The sequence below is a fragment of the Podarcis gaigeae genome (assembly GCF_964106915.1).
Source record: "Podarcis gaigeae genome assembly, chromosome: 12".
Taxonomy (NCBI): domain Eukaryota; kingdom Metazoa; phylum Chordata; class Lepidosauria; order Squamata; family Lacertidae; genus Podarcis; species Podarcis gaigeae.
The window spans coordinates 5,856,376-5,876,998 of NC_139688.1; the positions used below are offsets into that span (position 1 = coordinate 5,856,376).

Sequence of the window (20,623 nt, forward strand, 5' to 3'; positions counted from 1 at the left end):
TTTAGATTGTATGCTTGGGCTCCTTCTAATCCCTTATCCAGCAAGTGTTAAAATCTAAGCAGGGATAGAAATCCCTGGAATAGCCAGGTTAGCTTCCTGGTGAGGCAATGGGCTATTAAGGTAACAAAGGAAGTGGCTCTGTGCCAGATGAAAAATGTGAAGGTCCCCCTTCCTCAACTCGTTGGGCAGTTATCTTTCCACAAGGGCAGACATTGATGCCGAAATCCATCATCACCTGAGCCAGGCATAGGGAAACTTGGCCCGCCAGATGTTTTGAGACTACAGTTCCCATCATCCGTGACCACTGGTCCTGTTAGCTAGGGATCATGGGAGTTGTAGTCCCAAAACATCTGGAGGGCCAAGTTTGCCTTTGCCTGGCCTGAGCTCCGCGACTGCATCTTTCTCCCGATTGAAGTGCAGAGTGTTTGAGACATTCGCAGGGTAACCAAAATGCTTGTTTACATAGCTATTGTACTGCCAACCTTACTGTGTGCTTGTGAAACGTGGACCACTTATAAACGCCACCTCCAACTCCTTGAAAGATTCCATCAACCGTGTCTCTGAAAAATGGAGGTTTCTGCAACGCGCAATGAGGATTTGTGAATATTATACAACATTAACTTAAGTGTCCAATGCAGATTATGCTGAGTTCTTTTATTGCTCTGAACCCTGCTGGAATCTGGTATACCGTGGAACCTCATGTTACATACGCTTCAGGTTACAGATTCCGCTAACCCAGAAATAGTACCTCGGGTTAAGAACTTTGCTTCAGGACGAGAACAGAAATTGTTCTCCGGCGGTAGCTGGAGACCCCATTAGCTAAAGTGCTGCTTCAGGTTAAGAACAGTTTCAGGTTAAGAATGGACCTCCAGAACGAATTAAGTACTTAACCCGAGGTACCACTGTATATGCCAATAAAGATTTGCGAATTTGATTTGTTCAACGTGGTTCAGGCTACTTGGGTTGGGATTGGGGCATCATAAACAGCAAGCTGGGTGGCTGGTTTTTCTTTTCATTTTGCAGCTCCGGTCTAATTTGGAGTCTTTTGTGTTTTCTCCTATTTTCTGATCCCTGGCAGGACATGAGCATCACAGACGTCGCTGCCTCACTGCTTAGGACAGAGGATTCCTTCTCTGCCTGCCTTGCTCGGATCAACAGCGTCGTCCTCCAGCCCCTCCTGCAGTCAGGTGAGCACAAAGGGCGAACGTGGCGCGGGCATCCTGGCCTTGAAATTTCACACTCTGTGCCAGGGGCGAAGGAAGGCTCTCCGGCACCTGGTGCGGTGTGTCGAGGGGCAGGGCAAACCACCCAGCAGCGCATGCACAGTGCCACTATGTATGTCACATGCGTGTGCACTGCTATGTATGCCGTACGGACAGCAGGGTATTGCAGCTGTGGTGCATAGGAATTTGTTCATTTCCCCCCCTTCAAAATATAGTCCGGCCCCCCACAAGGTCTGAAGGCCAGTGGACCGGCCCCCTGCTGGAAAACTTTGCTGACCCCTGATTTAACGTTTGCTCCTTGCCCTACCTTCCCTGCTTGCGCCAAAGGGTCTTTTGAGAACGCGAAGCTTTTGGACGAGCTGAACGGCCGCTTCCAAGTCATCTGGGACCTGACGGAGGAGAGCTACAGAACTCTGAAGCAAACCTTCGGCGTGTCAGAATCCGTCAGCATCCAAGACCTGTACCTGGCCCAGAAAGCCGACTTGTTCCTTGATGCTTACATCCAGTGAGTACAACCGCAAACCCGTGGAGGCAGCGTGGCATAGTGGTCAGAGCAGAGCTTTCCAAACTTTTCCTGTTGGCGACACACTTTGTAGACGTATATCAATTTGCAACGCAGGAATTCAGTTTGGCTAGCAAACCGGATGGCTGCCCGCTCTCTTTCCAGCCCTGGGAGGAGCACAAGGGGCGTTTGCACGACTGCACATGCAGCCGACACACTTAACGTGTCGTGACACAGAGTTTGGAAAGTTCTGGGTTAAGAGTGTCGGACTAGGACCTGTGAGACCAGAGCGGGTTTAGCTTTGATGAGGCCCTTAGCTACTGAAGGTAATAGGGCACTTTATATATCCAGCTGTCCTTTGTCAACAACAAACTTGCTGGTTTTTGTGTTGAATATATGCTATATGGTAATTTATGGACCTAGCAGGTATCTAAAGCCATTTGCACATAACAAAATACATATTTTATCAAAATAACTTTTGTTATTGCCAAATGCCAATGTGTTTGCATTATTAAGTTTGCTATGAATAAAAATCATTTTAAATAAGAGCTTAATAATTATTTCACTACAGTGGTACCTAAAGTTAAGAACTTAATTTGTTCCGGAGGTCTGTTCTTAAGCTGAAACTGTTCTTAACCTGAAGCACCACTTTAGCTAATGGGGCCTCTCGCTGCTGCTGCCGCACGATTTCTGTTCTCATCCTGAAGCAAAGTTCTTAACCCGAGGTACTATTTCTGGGTTAGTGGAGTCTGTAACCTGAAGCGTATGTAACCCGAGGTACCACTGTATTAATATACTTCTTCTTCATTGTATTTCACTATTAATATACTTCTTCGTTGCATTTCAGTTCAACAATTACTTTGATAAAATACATGTTTTGTTATGTGCAAATGGCTTTAGATACCTGTTCGCTTGCCCTGACCTTCCCATCAAAATTTGGTAAAAGAGCGTTGCAAAACGTCTGCAAAGTTCCTTCAGTCCTGGGGAGCTCAGACACGCAGCCTAATGCTTGTCCCGATTTATTTTAAACAGGTACTTCTCCACTTTCGCCAGTTGTGTCGTGACCCAAGTCTTTGACCATGCTGCCAGAAATAAAAGGTGATTGCGGCTTGTAGTGTGCTTGAAGACCCTGCAGGATCAGGCCAATGGCCCATCTGGTCCAGCATCCTGTTCTCTTAGTGGTAAACCAGATGCCCATTATGGGAAACCCACCAATAGCATCTGAGCGCAAGAGTTGGAGGCCATCACTGTGGCAGGGAGTTCCATAGTTTAACTCTGCACTGCACAAAGAAGTAATTTCTTTTTATCTGTCCTGAATATTCCTACATTCAGCCTGATCAGATGTCCACAAGTTCCAGGGTAATGAAAGAGGGAGAAAGACCTTTCTCTTTCCACTTTAAATGACTTTAAAAGAGAATTAGTCAATTCTAATTCTAATTAGGGAAGCTTTTAATGCTTGAAGCTTACTGTATTTTAATATTTTGTTGGAAGCCACCCAGAGTTTCTGGGGAAGCACAGCCAGATGGGCGGGGTATAAGTAATATATGGGAAAACCGGAGCTTTTACTATACGGACCTTTGTTGGCAAGGTGATGTCTCTGCTTTTTAAGATGCTGTCTAGGTTTGTCATTGCTTTTCTCCCAAGAAGCAGGTGTCTTATTCCCTCATAAAAGATAAGACACGACACAGTCTTCTATAAAAGTATAAAAAGGTTTACTCACACATCATTCTGTTCACAGTTGGATCCCAGAAGGCAGACTTAGCTTAGAAAAGTAACATACACCTGGAAACTATCTCATAAGGAGAAGGTCCCCAGTGTCCTCTCTTGGCTGGAGGCCAAGAGAGCATCTTTGGCTCAGCAGATGTTGCTTCTTCGATGTATGTAGTCAAAGAGAGAGAGAGATGGCTGCCCTGCCCTGTGCTTTTGTCGTTACCTGCACAGGTGAGGCCACGCCCACCTCTAGTCACATGCAGAGGAAGTCTGTCCCAGCCCAGAAGGAAACAGGAAGATTACCTGCTGGCTGGACAAACCTTCCTCCCCATGCGTAAACATGTTCAGTTGTACTTGACTGCTCTTGTGTTTCACATCCCACACCGCTCACAGCTTGTTTCTGTCTTGCCAATTCTGAATCGTTGCAGTGATTTCTGGAAGAGCCACAAGCCGTCGCTACAGCAGTTCCTCGCCGACTTCTCCCTGGGGACGTCCATCGCTGTCGCTCTCCACACTATGCTGCACAAGCCCTTCTGGGAGCACCTACAGAAGTACAGCCTAGTCTTCTCCCAGCTCAAGGAAGCTCCTGGCCAGGTAGCAGATACTGCACGCCTTCCACTAGGCAGTGTGGCATCGTGGTTAGAGCGCTGGGACCTAGGATTCAGGGGACCTGGGTTCGCATGCCCAACCTGGCCCTGAAGCTCACTGGGTGAGCTTGGCTTGGTCACCACCGCTCAGCCTTACCCATCTCGCAGGGTCAGCGTTGCAGTTTGGGGGCTTAATTGAGGAGGGGGAGAGCCACGTCGCATCACCTTGAGCTCCTTGGAGGAAATTCAATAATAAATAAATAAAGGATATATAAAAATAGTTAAAAATAAACTGTTAGACTTGTCTGTGCAGATTATTTTATTTTATTTTATTTTTTATTTTATTTTATTATTTTATTTTATTTTATTTTATTTTATTTTGGTAACGTAACCCGAGGTACCACTGTATTTGTAAATAAACTGCCAAATGGTTTACATAATGTACATTTTTTTTGGACAGAAACCAGAAGTTAAAAACGATGTGGCCTAAGAAAAATCTTAATATGAATAATACAAGGAGTTAGAAATAGCAGTAAAAAACTAAATTGTATTTAGCTTATGCATCCGGGGTAGGCTTGCCCAAACAGAAAAGGTTTCAGCAGGTGCTGGGAAATAGTATACCAAAGATGCCTGCCTAATGTCAATGGGCAGGGAGTTCCACAGGGTAAAAAAAATGATTTCTTGTAAGTGTGGAATGGATAGTTGCAATTTTATGCATGGTGCCAAAAGTGGAGGACTGGTGGTAGGATGTCTCCTAACAATTCTCAGCATCTTTTTCTGAGCTAGATTCCCAAGGAGTGTGATAGAAGTTATATGCTAATATGCAAACAAAACAACAATAATATAATATGATATGATATGATATCATATCATATCATATTATATCATATAAATGAATAACATGCACTTTTCTGGGGGCGTACACCTGCCTTTTTGGTGTGTTTTTTTTTAAAAAGGAAAGATTTCTTTAAAAAAAGGAAAGATTTTTTTTAAAAAAGGAAAGAGCTATGTTGTTGTTTTATCCCCACCTCACAGAACCTGGATAAAGAAGTGAGCGAAGCTGCTGAAGGGTTTGCAAAGCTTCACTTGTTCATTTGCCAAACTTTGGATGAAGCCAACCTCACCCGGAACCTCTGGAAGTCCCTGGGCCACAAGTTCACGGTGTGTCACAGAGGGGAAAATGGTTGGGAGAGGTCTAAGGGCTCCCCTACACAAAACATTTCAAAGTTTCAACGGCTCAAAACCTTTTTTTTCAATTCATTATATATCATTTCCCAGAATTCCTTTACTATTTTACATGTCAGCCACTAGTCCTGCACTTTTGACATCTGACAGGAGTGTCAGGAGCTCGTCCTACACTTGAGTAGGACCCGACTGGCATGTTTTCTCCCTCCTGGTCGTTCGTTTGGGAGCTTCAAAAGCTTTCTTCAGCCCGAACACCACAGCGACCGATGCCAACAGACACCGGCACACTTAGGGATCCGCAGAGTCTTCTCAGTTTGCGTAACAGAACTCAGCAACTCAGCATTTTGGCTAATCTACTTTATTTACATATAAACACACACGGAGCACTGCAACATGGCTCCCTCTCTCTCTAGCATCAGACAGCAAGGAGGAAAAACAAAGGACAATAGTCCCACTTCACGGAACACAGTAACACAAACATCCTTTCTCCATCACTTCCCACTCTGTGGAGTCAAAACATACACCGTCATGTGATAGACAACAATCCCATGACTGCAACCACGGAGCAGGAATTCTAACAGGGAGGGCGTTCCACAACGCGGGCGCCACTACCAAGAAGGCCCTCTGCCTGGTTCCCTGAAATTTCTCATAATGAGGGAACCGCCAGAAGGCCCTTGGAGCTGGACCTCTGTGTTTGGGCTGGACGATGGGGGTGGAGACGCTCCTTTAAGTATACTGTGCAATGATGAAATAACTCTGTTATTCCAGGATGTTCTTTGCGTTCCTGAGAGGAGGCTGCTGGAAGACAGCCGGAATCTTGCCCTCTATCCCAGCACAGGAAGATCTGACCGGGTTCTGCTCTTCAACGACATTCTTGTGCTGATTCAAGTAAGGAGTCCAGGTGCAATTTGACCTGTGCCAAACATTGCTGCCATGTGGAGCGTTCCCCATTCCAAATTCAAGCGTCTCCGTCTCATTACCTTCTCCTCCCTCTGTTTTTCCATTCCCTCCCAGTCAGAATTCTGAAGCCACTGGTCGTCGCCAGTGTTTTGGTGCCCTCCTTCTCCTTAGCATTGCTTTTCCTAAAGCTTTTTTGCCGTCCTTCAAACCTGAGCGAGATCCTTCCTGCGTTTATGTGGCGTTGTTTCCTCTCTGTAAGGATTCGCACCCACAACTTGAACATTGGAAATGGAGGGAACGAAGGCCCTAACCCAGGCATGAGGAATCTTTGGGCCTCCAGATGTTCCTGAACTACAGCTCCCATCATCCCTGGCTATTGACCATGTTTGTTGGTGCTGATGGGAATTATAGTTCAGCAACCTCTTCTTTTTGAAAAAAAAAATATTGTTTTTTTCACAAATATTTAAGCACACAGATAAACAAGCACATAAACAAATAAACATAAATCATAGCCTTTTTGAGCCTTAATCTAATGAACATTGTTAAGTGACTTCCTCGTATCCCCATGGTTGGGTTTCAATGGATATAATTTTAACGGTTTTCCAATTCAGTATTCTTATAAAATTTACTTAATCGCTTAACATCTTTCTTTCTAACCAGTTCAGTATTCAACATATTGAATCATCACGTATTACATATTTAAATCCTAAGCCTATCCGGTATTTGCAAGTCGTCCCCCCCCCCCAATTAATTTAACTTAACATATTTAACTAAATAGTCGTTGAATTTCGTCCATTCTTCCTCATACTCCTCCTCCTTCTGGTCACGGACTCTTCCAGTCAGGTTGGCTAGCTCCAAGAATTCCATCATTCTTCCACTGTTGATGCTTCCTGCGTTTTATAGTTCAGCAACTTCTACAGGGCCAAAGATTCCGCATCCTTCGCCCGGTCAATGGGATTCTTATTTTGCATTCACTGCGTTCTGGTGTGCTGTTTTCAGGGCAGCTAGGTGGAATTCCAATTTCTCATAGAATTGGAAGATCATTTGCTCCAACTCCCTGTAATGCAGGAATCTCAGCTTAAAAGCATCCCTGATCCATCTTTTGCTTAAAAACCTCCAAGGAACCCCTCAAGGGAGACTGTTCCACCAGTTGTGGGTTATCTTGAGTATCCAGCAGAGCTCCTGGAACAAATTGCCCATGGTTCAACACACAACACCAGCTTTGCCTCTCATTATTATTATTTATTAAATTTATAAAGCGCCCTTGATGTTTCTGAGGGCGTGTTGAAGACCTGATGCTTTAAATCTCTTTGGCCCTTCGCCTTTCCAAAACCAACGCTGTGCAACATTTTGCTCTTGTGGTCCCCCCCCCTTATTATTTATTTCTTTATTTATATTTTTGACAAAGGAATAATCATACATAAATAAGAATGAAAATGTGCGCCCCACCACTGAGACCGTTCCATTGTAACTATCCAACCTCCCAAAATTTCAACACCTCTTGCGATGGTTTGACCCCTTTCCGTTTTAACAGCACCAATTCTACAAACAGCCTCCATATTGCTTCAAAATTATTTCTTAATGATACATGTTGATTTATCATTAGTAGCTATATCCCACACCCCTTTATGCCATTCTTCCATCTTATATTCTGCTTGCCCCTTCCGCTTTCTAGCTATCATAATTTGTGCAGCTGTAAATAAATTTGTGAGCAAGTCCTCAGTTTCCCCCCACCCCCGCAATGAAAATTATTTCAACATTTTCTTTCGTTTTTATATACATTTTTATTGATTTTTAACATGTCATTTCCAACAGTCCTTTAACATACTTTCTTATCTTATACAATATTTTGGACTTCCATCAACAACCTCTGAAAATTTTCCATTCTTAATCACTTATTCTGCCTTTCTTAATTTCTCTATTACTTTTAATTATCATTAACTAATAATTCTTTTCATAGTCTTCCTTGCAATATTTCGCATAGTCCTCCCTTACAGAACCTCTTGCAGTCCTACTAGCTTGATCTGTTTTTTACAATTACTTTTCAAATAGTTCAGATATTTACTCCAGTCCTCTAAAAATCTCCCGCAGGTTTCGAATCCTTCCTGTTAATTTATCTAATCCTGCATTTCAACGTTTTCTAGGGGAGCACCTTCCAGAGTTTTGACCTGAAGCTCACCTGGGTGGACGCGACTTTCAAGGAAACAGGAAAGTAAGTAGACTTCCTCCGTGTTAAGTTGTGGGTGAACATATCAGACGACACAGCGATTCTTCAAACAGCTCTTGTTTATTCACAGGCCAGGACAGAACTGAACTGAAGGGTTCAGTCAGCCTGCTTATATAGAGCTCCAGTACAACGTTACTGTAAAAACTTTCTAAAACTATCCAATCACTGAACGTCACTTTCGATCCCTTATTTGCATAACTATCTACAGTATCCCCCTGCTGGCCCAGGGTGAGAACTTCAGTACATAACACCCCGAGCCACAATGGCTCTGCCTTCGCTCTCAGAGGCAGAAATGCTCCCGAATTCCTGTTGCCGGGGAATCGCAGGTGAACAGAGTGTTCTCGCACTCATGTCCAGCTTGCAGGCTTTCCAAAGACATCTGGTTGGCCGCTGTGAGATCAGGATTCTGTACTAGTTGGGCCATTGGCCTAATCCAGAAGCTGGATTCTGCTGCTGGCAAATTGTTTGCTTGGCGAGTTCCTGCCTCCCCCCATAGAAATAAAGACACAAGAATTCGAGTTAATGGGTCAAATTAGGCCACAACTTTATTGATTACAGAAATTGAGCAGTATTGGCTTAGGCATTGGTCCTACAACTAACCGGCCTGGCCAGTGAGGGTTAACCACCAGTGGGAGGAGTCCTGCTGAGGCACATCAACTAGGACGTCCCCCAGGGTCACCGCATGGGGGCGTGCTGTGGGCCCACACCTCCTTAGGCCACACCTCCTTAGGCCACGCCCCCCGGAATCCTTTACCGGACTACCCTTTATTTGGGAGAAGGTGATGGTGCTCCTTCTCCCCCCTTCATCTGCATAACAATAGACTGTAGCCCCACCAATGCCTACCGCCAATACCGTGACGATTTGCTACGAGGTAGGCGAATACCAAATGGCTGGAGCCAATCTGCCAGATGGAAAAATTCCTACCAGGCCCCTCGACGGCGACCAACCAAGGTTCATAGCAACGTCAAAGAACCTAGTCTAACGGGTGGGAGGGAAGGGGAAACCAGGTCAGCTGCGGCGCGGGAAAGAGAGAGGTCCTCGGCCGCACCAGACCTAAGTAGGCGAAGCCACGCCCCCCGCGCCAGCCGATTGGCTGGCACGGGGTATGACGCAGCCGAGGATTCCCTGCTATCGCGTGGGGCTGTAACCCGAGGTATGACTGTATTTCCAAACAGGGTATATTTGATTTAAATCCCATCGATTTAAATCACGACTTAAATCACGATTTCAATCACTAGTCAGTAAGACTTGATTTAAATCATTTTTTCACAGAAAGACTCATTTTTGCTGGTCTGATCTTAATATCTGCAACCAGATGATGGTATCATTTTTGGAATAGTTTTTACAGTTGTATCAAAAATTACTGTTTTGATTATACGATTAGAAATACATAGGTAATTGTGAAATTATTGTTTATATTTGGGCAGCTTTTCTGCTGTACTTTATTGGAAGGAGAAAAATAATCATTTCCTCAATAACAATTTAAACAATTTATTTAACTAAAACAATAGCATTATAACATATGTATCCATGTTTGTTAACTGATGTGGTTAAACAATGTTAAAAAACACACACCTTAGACTGAGTTTTAGCACACATGAAAAACTTTAAACAAATCCTTATTTCCTGATGAATAGCCTTTGCACTATAATGTAACTTAAATACAAATCTTTAGAAATATTTTTCCTTCCGCTCTCTGTTTTGCTTGCTGTTTCTCAAGGCACACCCTCCGTATCAACACCCCAGAAGGCATGTTCTTCCTCTTGGCCAAAGAACCAGGGTCACGGGTATGTAGCTGTGTGGGACTCACTGCCCAGGGATAGATGCTGGTGGTTAAAAGTTGGGTCTGTCTGGGATGCGAGGGAGAAATTTGGCTCTAAAGGACAGCTAACCTAATTTGCACCTAATTACATGAACTGAAGGGACGTGGGTGGCGCTGTGGTCTAAAACACAGGGCCTAGGACTTACTGATCAGAAGGTCGCGGTTCGAATCCCCGTGACGGGGTGAGCTCCCGTTGCTCGGTCCCTGCTCCTGCCCACCCAGCAGTTCGAAAACACGTCAAAGTGCAAGTAGATAAATAGGTACCGCTCTGGTGGGAAGGTAAACGGCATTTCCGTGTGCTGCTCTGGTTTGCCAGAAGCAGCTTAGTCCTGCTGGCCACATGACCCAGAAGCTGTATGCCGGCTCCCTCGGCCAATAAAACGAGATGAGTGCCGCAACCCCAGAGTCGGTCACGCCTGGACCTAATGGTCATGGGTCCCTTTACCTTTTTACATGAACTGAAGCACAGCCGTCCTTTGAGATTCACACTTCTCCAAATTTGGCAATGCAGCTCTCCTGCCAAGGAATGTGTACACAAATGCATGGGATGCGGGTGGCGCTGTGGTCTAAACCACTGAGCCTCTAAACCACTGAGCCTCTTGGGCTTGGAGATCAGAAGGTCGGTGGTTTGAATCCCCGCGACGGGGTGAGCTCCCGTTGCTCGGTCCCTGCTCCTGCCAACCTAGCAGTTCAAAAGCACGTCAAAGTGCAAGTAGATAAATAGGTCCCACTGTGGCAGAAAGGTAAACAGCGTTTCCATACGCCCTGGTTTCCATCACGGTGTCCTGTTGCACCAGAAGCGGTTTAGTCCTGCTGGCCACATGACCCGGAAAGCTGTCTGTGGACAAACACCGGCTCCCTGGGCCTGAAAGCGAGATGAGCGCCACAACCCCATAGTTGCCTTTGACTGGACTTCTCCGTCCAGGGGTCCTTTACCTTTACAGTGGTACCTCAGGATGCGAAGGGGATCCATTCCAGAGCCCCGTTTGCATCCTGAGCAGAACACAACGTGTGCGGGTCGTGATTCGCCGCTTCTGCGCATGACATCATTTTGAGCGTCTGCGCATGCGCGAGCTGCGGAACCCGGAAGTAACCCGTTCCATTACTTCCGTGTCACCGCGGGATGCAACCTGAAAAGATTTAACATGAAGCTACTTTAACCCAAGGTATGACTGTACAGTGGTGCCTCAGGTTACATACGCTTCAGGTTACAGACGCTTCAGGTTACAGACTCCGCTAACCCAGAAATAGTACCTCAGGTTAAGAACTTTGCTTCAGGATGAGAACAGAAATTGTGCTCCGGCGGCACGGCGGCTACAGGAGGCCCCATTAGCTACAGTGGTGTTTCAGGTTAAGAACAGTTTCAGGTTAGGAACGGACCTCCGGAACGAATTAAGTACTTAACCCGAGGTACCACTGTATATAATGAGAGCAAGGGGTCTGCACTGGCAATTTGGCAAACTGCGGGGTGCGTTTTGATAGGCAAACAGGCATGGAGCTGCAGAGAGCAGAATGCAAGGCTGGAAAAATGAGAAGGTGAAGCGGGCACTTTTGTGCACCACCCAGCGATGGGTTGATGCAAACTTTGCAGCTGAAGCCCCCTCCTCTATCTCTGCTTCCTTGCTTAATCCCCTCATCCTCCCCGCTCTCCTCCTCTTTCCCTCCCGCAGGCCGTGTGGAAGTGGAAGCTCAGCCATGCCGTGCGCCAGGCGTTGAGTGGCAAGCGAGACTTCCCTCTGTGGGGTGAGGCCGGCCGAGGGAGAGACCCGCCGGTCTGCCGCTTCTCCAGCTTCACTTTCCGAGAGGAAGGAAGGCTCAAGGGTGCGACCTATGAGGGAGAGTGGCGGCTGAGTAAACCGCACGGCAAGTAAGTCCATAGCCCCCGGTTGTGTTCTCTCTCCCTCCCTCCGATCCTTCCATTTTACATCACACTTTTAACTTGTAAAAAAAGGGAGGAGAGCGACAAGCCAGCTAAATGGGCGGAATTGGGCCTGCAGGCTGATAGTTGCTGACCCTGCTCCAATACACAGAGATTGTTTCCCTGGACTGAGTCAAACCTAGGCTTTCCTCTGGCCATAATGGGTTTATCTTCTTTACAGGGGGACGCTGACATGGCCAGATGGTCGGAATTATGTCGGGGACTTCCAGGAAGGCATGGAACATGGGTAAGGATGCTCCAAGCTCACCTGTCAGGTGTGCAGGGGAAAGAGCTTTGGTCCACCCTGAATTGCACATCTCGATGGTGCTTAAATGGTACTGCTCTATTCTGCCTTGGTCAGACCACACCTGGAGCCCTGTGTCCAGTTCTGGGCGCCACAATTTAAGAAGGAGGTTGACAAGCTGGAAGGTGTGCAGAGGACAGAGATGAAGGTTATTGAGGGTCTGAAAACTAAGCAGAACAGTTGAGTGTGTCTGGTTCGCTTGCCCTGGAAAGGAGAGACTGCGAGGAGATAGGACTGACATCTTCAAATATCGAAAGGGCTGTCACATAGAGGATGGAGCAAGCTTGTTTTCTCTGGAGGGTAGGACTCGAAAAAATGGCCTCAAGTTACATGAAAGGAGATTCCAACCAGGGTGGATTTGATTTAAATCAAATTGATTTTAAACACTAGACAGTAAGACTTGATTTAAATCATTATTTTTTACATAAAGGTTCAACCTTGCCGGCATCTTCTTGATATTTACACCCAGGTGAAGGTTTCGTTTTCGGAGTAATAAATTTTCAGAGTAGTTTTTACAGGTGTGTCAAAAATTACTGATTTGGTTATACTATCAGAAATACATAGATAATTATGAAATTAGTGTTTTCTGCTGCACTTTATTGGAAGGAGAAAAACAATCATTTCCTTAATAAAAATTTAAACATTTTATTTAACTAAAACAATAACGTAATAGCACATGTATCCATGTTTGTTAACTGATGTGGTTAAACAATTTTTTATTTTATTTTTAAACTTAGACTGAGTTTTAGCATGCATGAAAATCTTAAAACAAATCCTTATTTCCTGATGAATAGCCTTTGGACTATAATGTAACTTAAATAGAAAACTATCTTTAGAAAGACTTTTCCTCCGATTTAAATAAAAAAAAATCCAATTTAAATTTTAAAAATCGAATTTAAATTTTAAAAATCCATTTTTTGTTTCGTTTTTTTAAATCATTGATTTTTATCCACCCGGATTCCAACTAAACATAAGGAAGAACTTTTCTGAGGGTGAGAGCTGTTCAGCGGTGGAACGGTCTCCTTTTGAAAGATGGTGGACTCTCCTTCCTTCGAGGTTTTAAAATAGAGGTTGGATGGAAATATCTCGGGGATTCTTGAGCTGTCATTCCTGTATTGTAGGGGGGTTAGACTAGATGAGCATTGGGGGTCCCTTCAGGCCCCACAATTCTGTGGTTCTATGATCATCTTCTTCCTGGCTGCAGGTTTGGCATCTGCCTCATCCCTCGCGCCTCCGAGGACCGCTATGACTGCTACAAGTGTCACTGGCGAGAAGGCAAGATGAGCGGTTATGGGATTTGCGAGTGAGTAAGCCTTGCAAAGGTTATGGGATTTGCGAGTGAGCAAGCCTTGCAAAGGGACACAGGTGGCGCTGTGGGTTAAACCACAGAGCCTAGGACTTGCCGATCAGAAGGTCGGCGGTTCGAATCCCCACAACGGGGTGAGCTCCTGTTGCTTGGTCCCAGCTTTTGCCCACCTAGCAGTTCGAACGCACATCAAAGTGCAAGTAGATAAATAGGTACCGCTCTGGCGGGAAGGTAAACGGTGTTTCCGTGCGCTGCTCTGGTTCGCCAGAAGCGGCTTAGTCATGCTGGCCACACAACCCAGAAGTTGTACACCGGCTCCCTTGACCAATAAAGCGAGATGAGCGCCACAACCCCAGAGTCGGCCACGACTGGACCTAATGGTCAGGGGTCCCTTTACCTTTACCTTTTTAAAGCCTTGCCTAAAAGGTTATTTCCACCTCCTCCATGCTCACACCTGCAAATGGATTGGCTGTTTCCAACTTTACAATTCCATGATTTTATACTGCATAATCATCACAATCCTTAAGCATCTTATAGAAACTATACGTGCAAATTCCCAGTGGAATCAAACGCTAACGATGAGTTGACCCCCTCCCAATTTTTCAAAATAAAACCAGCAGTTTCAAAAATGCACACTATGAATTGAAATTTACGTATTAAAATGCACGTCTCATTTAAACGTCTGGGTAGGCTTGCTTAAGCTTTTAGCTGGCACCAGAAGCAGTTACAACTCTAGAATCAATTGGCAGGGAGTTCCAAAGTTGCAAAATATCATCCAAAATAGATGTTGCGTGCATTTTTCCCAGGTATGGCGACGAGATGGTCTACAAAGGGTATTTCAAGGACAACGTACGCCAGGGGTTTGGCATCTTGGAGAATGCTTCGGATGCTGAGCAGCCATTCAAGTACTCCGGGCATTGGGAAAATGACAAGAAACACGGCTATGGCGTCTGGGACGACAAAGAGAGGTAAATCAGCCATAAGTTTGGAGCATTTTTCTTTAAGCCACCCGCTGTACAGTGGCACCTTGGTTTTAGAACAGCTTAGTTTGTGAACAACTTTGAAATAGAACGATGCAAACCCGGAAGTAGGTGTTCTGGTTTGTGAACTTTTCCTTGGAACAGGCATAGGCAAACCCCGGCTCTCCAGATGTTTGGGACTACAATTCCCATCATCCCTGACCACTGGTCCTGTTAGCTAGGAATGATGGGAATTGTAGTCCCAAAACATTTGGAGGGCCAGAGTTTGCCTATGCCTGCCTTGGAAGCGGAACATGTTCCACTTTCTGTTGAGTGTGTTCCGTTTTTAAATTGAGTCCCCCGCTGCTAATCAGAGCATAGCTGTCAACGTTTCCCTTTTTTTAAGGCGAATTCCCTTATTCCGAATAGGATTCCTCGCAAGAAAAGGGGAAAGTTGACAGCTATGAATCAGAGTCTTCCTGTTGAGGCTGTCGGCTGCTGAGTCCTGAGCACCCACACAACACAGAAGTGATATCTGGAGCTTTAGTTTTTGCATTTTATTTTATTTTTGCATTTTAGTTTGTTCGGCTTTTTCATTTTTTTGACTGTGACTTGTTCTACGTTATATGGGACTGACGTGTCACTGTGACTTCATTTTCGTGACTTGTTTTTGTGATTGTGTGGAACCCAGTTCAGCTACTGATTGACTGATTGATTGTGTGACTGCAGAAATGGATAAAATCCCCCCATCCAAACAATGACTATCATCAGTTCATGTAAGAATTTTTTTTTAATTATCATCTGCAATACTATCTTATTTATTTTATAGTACATTACATTGATTATTGCATTTCATTTTCATCGTTTTGAGTGTTACGCTGAGGTCTGTCTGTTTTTGCTATTTATTTTGTGTTTTTGCTTTTGTGGCTCTTTTGTTTTTTGTTTTCGTGTCTGTGTGTCGAATCCAGTTCAGCTACTGATGGATTGATTGTGTGACTGCAGTACATTGTTTATTGCTTTCATTTTATGGATCAGTGGTCCCGTTAGAGAGTAAAATTCATGTTAAGTTGCTGTTTTGTTTTTAAAAGTCTGGAACGGATTAATCCCTTTTGCATTACTTTCTATGGGAAAGCATGCCTTGGTTTTAGAACGCTTTGGTTTTGGAACGGACTTCCGGAACGGATTAAGTTTGGGAACAAAGGTACCACTGTATTGAGGTTTGCAGAAAGAGCATATGCTCGGAATGACTTATTCAGCTTTCATCCTGATATTCTGGCAGGGGCATATCCCGACTCTACATTTCTGTGATTCCTCTCGTTCTATTTCAGAGGGGAGAGGTACATTGGGATGTGGCAGGAAGACCAGAGACATGGACCAGGGCTTGTGCTCATGCAATCGGGCGTCTGCTATCAGAGAACTTTCCACATGGATAAAATGGTGGTAAGGATCACCAGGGAATAAAATGGTTGAACTCTCATGCAGGCTTGTCAGGTAGCCTTCATCAAGTGCTTTCTTTAAAAATATATATATTTATGATTTTCAATTTTATACATTTCGATCATTTTACACTCATTTTGACATTTCAAAACTTGACTTCCTTCCCTCTCTGCGGTTCTGTTGCGTTCGCAAAGGAAGGACTGGACCCTGATTAAAAACAAGACACGAGGCTTTGACCAGCAAGGCTCTCAAAGAAAAGTGCGTCCACCACACCCCTCACCAGGCCATTTTATTAGCAAAAGAATCTTTTACACAGTGCTCATAAGAACCAATCATATTTCCTCTGAGCATTTCATCAAACCCCACGTGGGGAAAAAGTTACACTACAACACTAATTAGCATGCATATATTTTGGGGTAAATATGTTGAGAACTACAAAGGGGTGCATTTGGCAACCCCAGAGCTGAGAAATAAAGATGATAAGAAGGATGGCCGGAAAGACCAGATCATTACCACTTTCATGTGAGATTTGTTTCCTGGCTCCAAGATTAACATCTTAAGATATAAGAAAACTACATCAAAGTAACTTGCCCACTATCTTTTATGGCCCAGGATGCCTGCCTGGCGAAGCAACTGCTGTGTACGTGACGTGAGGAGAAAGAAATGGGCAGTAGAGTCAAAAGGGCATGAAAAGGGCATGAATGTAGAATCTTATGGGATTTAATCAGAAATAATCGTCAATATATCAAACCCAGTCAACACAATGCTTTCATCGTGGACACGATGGCTTGATGTATATTTTATTATTCCTCATGGTAATCCCATCTGATCCCTACACGGTTCCTTAAATTTATTTTTCATAGTTTCTGCATATCCAAATTAGCTTAATTTGTTCATCCACTTTAAATATAAACTCTTTTATAAAACTGCAGGTTATTACAAGAATCCTTCCAATGTTCTTATCTGTTTACAGTTTATTTGTAAATATTCCATTCTTTTATTTTAAAAAGTTTGTTATCTTGATTTCTTATTTTTCTGGTAAGTTTTGCCATTTCTGCATATTCCATGAGTTTTTGTATCCGTTCTTCTTTCGCTGGGCCTTCTTCTTCTTTCCATTTTTGGGCGAGTAGCATTCTTGCCGCTGCAGTTGCACAAATGAATAAATTTCTATACACTTTGGGTAGTTCTGTCCCTATAATTCCCAAAATGAAAGCTTCTGTTTTTTTTGTTTTGTTTTTTACAAATGTTATTTTAAACCCATTTTCCAATTCATTATACAGTGCTTCCTTCTGGTTAAGTACTTAATTCGTTCTGGAGGTCCGTTCTTAACCTGAAGCACCACTTTAGCTAATGGGGCCTCCTGCTGCTGCCGCGGCACCAGAGCACGATTTCTGTTCTCATCCTGAAGCAAAGTTCTTAACCTGAGGTACTATTTCTGGGTTAGTGGAGTCTATAACCTGAAGCGTCTGTAACCTGAAGTGTATGTAATCCAAGGTACCACTGTATATCATTTCCCAGCAAGCTTTAACCTTACTACAAGACCATCACACATGATAAAAAGAACCTTCTTTCTCTTTACATTTCCTATACTTACAGTGGTACCTTGGGTTACAGATATTTCAGGTTACATACGCTTCAGGTTACAGTCTCTGCTAACCCAGAAATAGTACCTCGGGTTAAGAACTTTGCTTCAGGATGAGAACACAAATCGCGTGGTGGTAGCAGGAGGCCCCGTTAGCTAAAGTGGTGCTTCAGGTTAAGAACTGTTTCAGGTTAAGAACGGACCTCCAGAATGAATTAAGGTCTTAACCTGAGGTACCACTGTATTTGATTTGGATTTTTGCCAGTCTTACGAACATCCCTGCAAGGCGGTCCAGTATCATATTGCAAGGATGGAGGCTGAGAGACAAGGACCTAGGAGAAATTTGAACCAGCAGAACCTCACTCTTCTTCCTACTTTTTATTTTTAATAGGGAAGAAAAGTTTCTAGCCCATATGAGTGCAAATAGACGCTTGCAGAGGCGGAGGAGTGTCTGGACTCAAGAGTTCCATCAGAATAACTTCTGCAAAATAAAAAGTCATTTGAGTTTGTCAAGTTTGCACAATGTTGTATGGGTTTCATAATTACACCTTCCTTTTTTGAGTATGCACAGTTAGGAGCATAGCTGTCAACTTACAGATTTGAAAATAAGGGACCAGCAGCCTTGAAAATAAGGGACCAGCAGTCAAAATAAGGGACCTGCAACCTCACCTGTTCCAGGCACTCCAGTCTTCCTGTCCTCCCACAGTCTGGTCAAACTCATGCTGGTAGCTTCGAGAACACTGTCCAACCAACTTTGTAACCAGAGGTTCAACTGAATAGAATCTGAATCATATGCACCACAAGGCCTATGCAGCCTCAAATTAAGGTGGCTCCCCGGCTTGGCTTTGCACTGCAAAGTTTGCAGCAGCACGTGCAACAAAATGGCGTCCAGCGTTCAAAAACCTCCTCAGCTTGCATTAACTAGCCACACACAAGGCATGCAAGCTCCACCTCCCAGTCGTTCTTAGACTTCTTATTGGGTGAGCAACACAGCCAAGCAACACAGTTGGAGCCTCCCTCCTCCCTGGCCTTTGAAATTTAAGGGACATCATTTAAGGGACATTTAAGGGACATCCATCAATAAGGGACAGCAGCGGGACATGGCGCTGGAATAAGGGACTGTCCCTTCAAATAAGGGACACCTGACAGCTATGGTTAGGAGGCATATTTTGCTAATTTACCTCCCCTTCTCTCCTACGATCTGCAGGGACCTGGGACGCTCCTCCTGGAAGACGACTCAATCTTTGTGGGAAACTTCACCAGAGACTTGACTTTTGTCGGCAAAGTGAGTTGTGGGCTTGGCTTTTCGATTGCTCTGGGTTTAAAAGCTGCGAACTGGGCTTGACTGACCACATTTAGGTCGGGAAAGAGTGTGCTGTTTGGAAAATATTCCTAAAGCCATGCTTTTAAGATGCTGGCAGGGCCAGATTTAGATTTGATGCGGCCCTCTGCTACTGAAGGTAATGGGGCCCTTTTGATGTCCAGCTGTCCTTTGTCAATAACAAATTGTCGTTGTTTTTTGTGTTGAATATATGCTATATGATAATTTGTGGACCTCATCAGTATCTAGAGCCATTTTATTTGTTTTTTTATCTTATATTTTGGAAATGTACATCCGGTTGTTTTTTTTTCCTTTATTTTTTGGGGGGGCCCCCAAGAGAGTGGGGCCCTGAGCTATAGCTTGTTTAGCTTATACATAAATCCGACACTGCTCTCTGGTCATCATGAGAACCTCGTAACATGAAGAACTTCATGTTTGCTTCTTTTTCCTTTTCCCTCCTCAACCTTTTCCCCTTTGCTGCTGTGTCACTTCCTTGGGGTATGTAAGCTTCATGGGAGGAACTGTGTTGCTTTTGGACACGGGTAGGCAAACTAAGGCCCAATCGCCTTCTCAATCCGGCCCACACATGGTCAGTGTGTTTTTACATGAGTAGAATGTGTCCTTTTATTTAAAATGCATCTCTGGGTTATTTGTGAGGCATAGGAATTCGTTCATCCCCCCCCCCCCAAAAAAAAACAACAAAATATAGTCTGGCCCCCCACAAGGTCTGAGGGACAGTGGACCGGCCCCCTGCTGAAAAAAATTGCTGACACCTGTTAGAATTCCTGCTCCATGATTGCAGTCATGGGATTGTTGTCTATCACATGACGGTTATGTTTTGACTCCACAGATTGGGAAGTGACGGAGACAGGATGTTTGTGTTCCTGTGTTCCGTGAAGTGGGACTATTTCCCGTTGTCCTTTTTCTCTTTGCTGTCTGATGCTAGAGAGAGAGGGAGCCATGTTGCTGTGTTCCGTGTGTGTTTATATGTAAATAATGTAGATTAGCCAAAATGCTGAGTTGCTGAGGTCTGGTACGCATGATGCGAAGACTCTGCGGATCCCTAAGTGTGCCTGTGTCTGTTGGCATCGGTCCCTGTGATGTTTGGGCAGAAGAAAGCTTTTGAAGCTCCCAAACGATTTACCAGGAGGGAGAGAACATGCCAGTTGGGCATGTGTCTCTGCCAGGGTCCTACTCGAGTGTAGGACGAGCTCTTGACAACCCCTGCTCTTGGACTTACTCTGCCTGGAGAACAGTGGGGGCATTAATGAATATTTGGAGTTGTGTGTAAAGGTAAAGGTAAAGGGACCCCTGACCGGGTCCAGTTGTGACCGACGCTGGGGTTGCAGCGCTCATCTCGCTTTATTTGCCGAGCGATCCGGCGTACAGATTCCGGGTCATGTGGCCAGCATGACTAAGCCGCTTCTGGCAAACCAGAGCAGCACACGTTTACCTTCCCGTCGGAGCGGTACCTATTTATCTACTTGCACTTTGACGTGCTTTCGAACTGCTAGGTTGGCAGGAACAGGGACCGAGCAATGGGAGCTCACCCCGTCGAGGGGATTCGAACCGCCGACCTTCTGATCGGCAAGTCCTAGGCTCTGGGGTTTAACCCACAGTGCCACCCGCGTCCCAGAGT

The 20,623-nt window shown here is 44.7% G+C and overlaps 1 protein-coding gene across 3 annotated transcripts in view; it reads left to right on the top strand.

Annotated features, from left to right (window-relative positions):
• ALS2CL (ALS2 C-terminal like) overlaps positions 1–20,623 on the top strand; it is a 75,257-nt gene that overhangs the window by 31,351 nt on the left and 23,283 nt on the right. For all 3 annotated transcript variants that reach the window (XM_083704000.1, XM_083703999.1, XM_083703998.1), the window contains exons 2-15: positions 1,079–1,187; positions 1,551–1,728; positions 2,758–2,823; positions 3,864–4,029; positions 5,058–5,183; positions 5,976–6,095; positions 8,252–8,319; positions 10,056–10,122; positions 11,828–12,024; positions 12,257–12,322; positions 13,584–13,682; positions 14,492–14,653; positions 15,973–16,084; positions 18,871–18,948. In XM_083704000.1, coding sequence (XP_083560126.1) covers positions 1,082–1,187; positions 1,551–1,728; positions 2,758–2,823; positions 3,864–4,029; positions 5,058–5,183; positions 5,976–6,095; positions 8,252–8,319; positions 10,056–10,122; positions 11,828–12,024; positions 12,257–12,322; positions 13,584–13,682; positions 14,492–14,653; positions 15,973–16,084; positions 18,871–18,948 — 1,611 coding nt within the window. In that variant the 5' untranslated portion in view covers positions 1,079–1,081. The remainder of the gene's footprint in view (positions 1–1,078; positions 1,188–1,550; positions 1,729–2,757; positions 2,824–3,863; positions 4,030–5,057; positions 5,184–5,975; positions 6,096–8,251; positions 8,320–10,055; positions 10,123–11,827; positions 12,025–12,256; positions 12,323–13,583; positions 13,683–14,491; positions 14,654–15,972; positions 16,085–18,870; positions 18,949–20,623) is intronic.